The 6000-nt window shown below is 44.6% G+C and overlaps 1 protein-coding gene across 1 annotated transcript in view; it reads left to right on the top strand.

Annotated features, from left to right (window-relative positions):
- Positions 1-4742, top strand: part of tex9 (testis expressed 9) — a 5316-nt gene extending 574 nt beyond the window's left edge. Inside the window, exons 3-12 of the mRNA XM_027174217.2 lie at positions 56-119; positions 514-593; positions 682-715; positions 969-1042; positions 1131-1297; positions 2093-2175; positions 2254-2427; positions 3152-3286; positions 4317-4451; positions 4536-4742. Of these exons, the coding sequence (XP_027030018.2) occupies positions 56-119; positions 514-593; positions 682-715; positions 969-1042; positions 1131-1297; positions 2093-2175; positions 2254-2427; positions 3152-3286; positions 4317-4451; positions 4536-4613 (1024 nt within the window). The 3' untranslated portion in view covers positions 4614-4742. The remainder of the gene's footprint in view (positions 1-55; positions 120-513; positions 594-681; positions 716-968; positions 1043-1130; positions 1298-2092; positions 2176-2253; positions 2428-3151; positions 3287-4316; positions 4452-4535) is intronic.
- The last annotated feature ends 1258 nt before the right edge of the window (positions 4743-6000 follow it).

Here is a 6000-nt window from a genome sequence, read left to right as displayed (position 1 = left end):
ACATCAGGACCCAATAAACACCCAAGGACCTAAAATGCGTTGTCTGTTGTTTTAGGAGACTTAATGCAGAACTGGAGGCTAAAAGAGCCGAGCTGGTGAGGCAGGCAGAGGAAGTTATGGTGAGGAAAATACTTTATACATTTAGTTATATGTATTTAGTGAATTATATAATTATTAGGGGACACGGTGGCTTAGTGGTTAGCACGTTTGCCTCACGCCTCCAGGGTTGGGGGTTCGATTCCCCCCTCCACCTTGTGTTTGTGGAGTTTGCATGTTCTCCCCGTGCCTCGGGGGTTTCCTCCGGGTACTCCGGTTTCCTCCCCGGGTCCAAAGACATGCATGGTAGGTTGATTGGCATCTCTGGAAAATTGTCCGTAGTGTGTGTGCCCTGTGATGGGTTGGCACTCTGTCCAGAGTGTATCCTGCCTTGATGCCCGATGACGCCTGAGATAGGCACAGGCTCCCCGTGACCAAAGGTAAAAAATGAATAATAATTATTATTGTTTTTATCAGAAAGAACAGAACGAGGTGCTGTCGAAGCCCATCTCAAACCACCTGAGCCTCAATATTGCAGACGACTCTGAGGAATTTGGGTAAACGTGTGTCAGTAATAGTACTACAGTTATTTAACGTCTAAACACATTACCTTAATTATACAAATGTGTGTGTGTGTGTTTACAGAGACATGACCTCAGCACGACCATCAACAGCAAAGGTAGAAGTATAATTTATTTTGTTCATTTTGATGGCTCGCCTCGTTCACTACGCACATAACCATCTAATAATAAAAGCACGCTTGAGACGGAGAGATGTTCTCTTGTCCACTGTACCGTTTAGAGGAATTAAAACTAATATATATATATATATATATATATATATATATATATATATATATATATATATATATATATGTATATATGACTAATTTGTGTGTGTAATTAAAAACAAGTATCTGTTCCATTATGAAGGTCGTGACGGAGAAAAAGTCTAAAAAACCATTAAATCTGAACAGACCACCATCAGCTCCCAGAAAGACAGCACAGTGAGTTAAAAACCATTCGACACGTCCTGTATACGTCCTGATTTCATTTAAACCACAGCTTGATTTTGCTGCTTTTATTCTCCATCAGAAAAAAGATCCCCTCGGTCGTGGATGACGTCGCGGTGCCGGAGGATTTTTCCGATTTCTCATTGGCTAAGACTATAAGCAACCTGGAGAGCAAAGTAAACGATGACGTCACAGACGAGCAACCGGAGGACGACATCATGCCGAGCGCCGGTGATGAGATGGGTGCAGGTGACTTATTAATGAACTATAACATTAACCTTATCACAGCACTGATGAATCCCGGATTCTGATTGGTCAGACGGTGTTGATTGTTGGTGTTGATTAGGACAGAGGAGTTTGTGGTTTAAATGTAACTAGATTTGTAAAGCTTGTCGTGACAAACTTTGATGTTGGCTTTCATGATGCAAGTATTCGCAATGGAAGGTGCTTTTTGGAGGCAAGTGGACATAAGGGACAGTGTTGCTTTTGGAGGCAAGTAGATATAAAGCTAGGTTGCCAAAACATTTGGAGGTTAGCGGAGAGGAGCATGTGACATCATCCAAATACTCCTGAGGAAGTTCCCCACATTGTTCTGATTGTTTTGATATGTCACATGTCCATGTTGTAAAAAGTTTTTTGGATTTGCATATATTGGGGGCGGGGCTGCGGGACAACCGAAAGGCCAGTCAGTACACTGATTTAAACCTTTGTTCAGAGTCTCACCCTAAAGGAGCTGGCCGAGTTTGGTGTAGATAGTCCGAAAGCTTGCCGAGTTATAAACCTCCAAAATTTATAATGGGAGTCTATGGGAAAAAAGGCCAATTTGAGACCCGGTACCGGAAGTACCGGTACTCGGATCGCTTAGAAAAGTAATAGCAACAAACTTCAGACCATTGTCTAAGCCAACGTTTGGGTAGCTCTGTGATCCAGTGTTTTATCCTTTATCTAATCATATACTGTACGTACACGTCTGAAATCTTTAAGTACTGTAGATGTAAATTCCACAGTCGAATCAGTGGGTTTCTTCTCCTTTAATATTCACAGAGGCTCAGATTCGCTTCCTGAAGGCCAAACTCCGAGTGATGGAGGAAGAGTTAAACAGACTCTCGCACGACTGCAACAAGAAGGTATGCGTTCCCAGTTGCATGAAATAAAGCACGTCGGGCGCGAAAGTGATCTAACGAATGCTCTCGCTGGTCTTTCAGGACGAGGAGAATGGAGTGTTGAGCAGTAAGCTGAAGGAGGTGGAGGAGGATCGAGTCAGACTCCAGAGGACCACCAACATGCAGCAGACGCAGTTAGAGAAGCACAGAGCGCTGAATGACGACGTTAACAGGACATGCGACGGCCTGCGCAATCAAGTCACCGCGTTACAGAAGGTGAGACCGAGAGCCAGTCGATTGGGTTTAGGATTCATTGGTTCCTGTGAGGGAGGCACGGTGGCTTAGTGGTTAGCACGTTCGCCTCACACCTCCAGGGTCGGGGGTTCGATTCCCGCCTCCGCCTTGTGTGTGTGGAGTTTGCATGTTCTCCCCGTGCCTCGGGGGTTTCCTCCGGGTACTCCGGTTTCCTCCCCCGGTACAAAGACATGCATGGTAGGTTGATTGGCATCTCTGGAAAATTGTCCGTAGTGTGTGAGTGTGTGAGTGTGTGTGTGTGCCCTGTGATGGGTTGAGTGAGTGAGTGAGTGAGAGTGAGTGGTTCCTGTGATTCAGTGAATATTTTAAGTGAGTGATTCATGACCCCTTAACAAATATTGCATATTCTATTGCATCTATAGATATGAGTCATCATGTGGTTAGCTAAATTTGCATAAATAATTCCGCCAAAAATCTAGTCTTTAAATAGCATTATGTTTAAAATTCTGTATTTTACGGTGAGGATGCTCTTCAGACAAAAGGCTGTCGTGTTGTTTCTCTGCTAATCGTCGGATCGATAAAGAAAACGTCACGTGTTGTGCTTTCAAATCATACACATTTGTAGCCAGTCAGCGGAGCTCAAGCACTTCAGACAATGTGGAGGGTGCGAGAGAGTGGACAAAAGCTCTAAAGGAAACATTTGATGAGTATGAAACTCTACTGCTTGTCTGTCTGTAACATGCAGGAGTTGGAGGGAATGAAAAGGGCTCAGAAGCAGGCGTCCAGCAGCAACAATGCCACACAGGTGAGACTGAACCGAGCTCTGGAGGAGGCTGAGAGGAGCAAAGCTGAACTCAACAAGCTGAAACAGAGCAGCAGGGTACAGATTAACACCAACACGCTGACACATTCCTCTACTATAATGCACCAAAATTCTGAATTTCAAAACGAAAAAATATCTGCAGTATATACATGGACACTTTCTGACCAATCAGAATCCAGAATTCAGCAGCACTGTGCTAGAAGTCATCTTAAAGGTGGGGTCTACGTTGTTTGAGAAACGCTTCAGAAAACCGAGTCGGGACGACAAACAAAACAAAAACAAAACAAACGTGTAGCCAATGAGCAGAAAGGGGCGGGTCTTGTCGATGTGGCCGGAGAGAGTGTTCAGTGCGCATGTGTGACGTTAGCAGAAAGCGGTTTTAACATCGACATGGAGGATAAAAACAAAGAAAGAAAGAGAAGAAAGACTTACGATAAGGACAAGAAGTAGGACGTGTTAATATAGGATCAGCTTTCCAGCGCTGGAGAGAACCGAAGGAGCAGGAAGTCGGCCACATATTCACAGGTTGGAGTTTCCCGAGTCAATAACTCCTGAGCTAAACGCTGTTACTACACAAATAACACCTCTTTTCTATCGTAGTAATGTAGAGAGGCAGCTACAACCGCGTTTTGTGTAGTAACAGCGTTTAGCTCAGGAGTTATCGACTCGGGAAACTCCGACCTGTGAATATGTGGCCGACTTTACTTAAGACGCCGAGGCGCTTTTTTCCTTCTCGATAGGTGAGTAACGTTGGTTTTGCTTTGTTACACAGAACTAATATATGCCTTTGTCCTTTACATCATTATGCTTGTGTGGCATTTTTGCTTGTTTGTTTATCTACAATCGTATTGTTCTTCCCTTCAGCTATGATAAAGACACGTTTCTTTCTGTTAGTCGCCTGGGTTACGTATGTATGTGTGGGCGGAGCTATCGATACAGGGGTGGGACCCATTTGGGTTAGGGGCGTGTTTGTTTTGGTGATTTCAAATGTCAGCATTGGCTTTCAAACAACGGAGACCCCACCTTTAAGTCCCAGTGTTACTTTCAGTTCATGTGACTTATTCGACCGGTTTATCTGTCTGTCAAGGACTCGGCGAATCAGGAGCAGCAGAAGATCGAAGCTTTACAAGCCGAGAATAAAAAGCTGGAGAAACAGAAAGCTGAACTCATCACAGGCTTTAAGAAGCAGCTCAAGCTTATCGATATTTTAAAAAGGCAAAAGGTGAGTGTGGTGTATTATAAAACCCGGTTCCTGATCGATACACGGGCACAGAGCTCACGTTCACCCTCCCGAACATGTTCACAGATGCACTACGAGGCAGCGAGGATGATGTCCTTTACCGAGGAGGAGTTTACGAGGGCTCTGGACTGGAGCAAATCGTAACACACACACACACACCGTCGTGCATTTCCTCATCTGAGCTGTGAAAGACTCTGAGAGCTGATGTACAAGACAATACAGATGATGTGATGCAGTATAGACAGAATGAGTATTAAATATGAATACAGAATATATGACTGGTCAGTAATGTACATAAAGCAGTAAACAAAGTTCTGTAGCGCCTGAGAGAAGGGAGGGGCTGAAAGAGGTTGTGTCCAGGGTGCGAAGGGTCAGTGGTGATGTTTCCTGCCCGGTTTCTGGTTCTTGTATCGTATAAGTCCTTGGGAGTGTGAAGGGAAGCACCGATTATTATTTCTGCTGCTTTAACCGTGCGTTACAGTCTGTTTCTGTCCCGTTTCGTCGCCGCACCAAACCACATGGTGATGGATGGATGTGAACAGGACAGGTTCAGTGTAGAACAGCATCATCAGCTCATGTGACAGACCAAACTTCCTTAAGTAATGTAGAAAGTACATCCTCTGCCGGGCCTTTTTGATGATGGAGTTTATGTCGCTCCCATTTCAGGTGTTGGGAAATGTTAGAGCACAGAAACTTCTCCACATTGACACAGGGCTTGGATATTGTGCGGGGGGAGAAGTGTCGAGGGGTCTTTAATAATAAAGTCCACTATCATCTCCAGAGTTTTGAGGGTGTTTAGCTCCAGGATGTTCCGACCGCATCGTAGCACCAGCCGCTTCACCTCCTGCCTCCACGCAGACAGTATAATGTCCGTACTGTAAACGGAAACGGGATCGTTCTCGTTTTCTGCAGTTTTATCTCGTTTTCTGCAGTTTTATCTCGTTTTAGCAGCTTCTCTTAAAATAACTACGGTGGCAGAGAAGCGCAAAACACGTTAACAAATCCGAAAGCACGACGACAAGTCAGACAACCCGTAAGAGGTAGGTATAGTTTGCGAACGGAAACTTACAGATCATCGGACGAGACACCTTTCATTCACCTGTATATCTTGAATGACAGGTGTCTCGTCTGACGATCGGTAAGTTTCCGTTCACAAACTATACCTACCTCTTCCGGGTTGTCCGGGTCGTTGCACGAAACACATGATAGATATGTGAAAACACAACGACAATTCAGACAACCCAGACGAGGTCGGTATCGTTTGTGACTGGAACACTTACCGATCGTTGGATGAGACACCTGTCACTCAAGGTACACATGAAGTTCAACAGTCTGCCGCAGGGAAAAGTCGGAATGGATTACTGTGGATTAATTCTATTTTCTTATATTTAAACGGAGAACTTTTGCACATTACACATAAGATTCCATACCTGTGTATCTTGAGTGACAGGTGTCTCGTCCGATGATCGGTAAGTTTCCATTCACAAACGATACCTACCGTTTCCGGGTTGTCGGACTTGTCCTTGTGTTT

This window comes from Tachysurus fulvidraco, chromosome 1 (genome assembly GCF_022655615.1).
Source record: "Tachysurus fulvidraco isolate hzauxx_2018 chromosome 1, HZAU_PFXX_2.0, whole genome shotgun sequence".
NCBI lineage: Eukaryota > Metazoa > Chordata > Actinopteri > Siluriformes > Bagridae > Tachysurus > Tachysurus fulvidraco.
The sequence above is the reverse complement of the archived record's forward strand: the minus strand, read 5'-3'. Positions and strand labels throughout refer to the sequence as shown.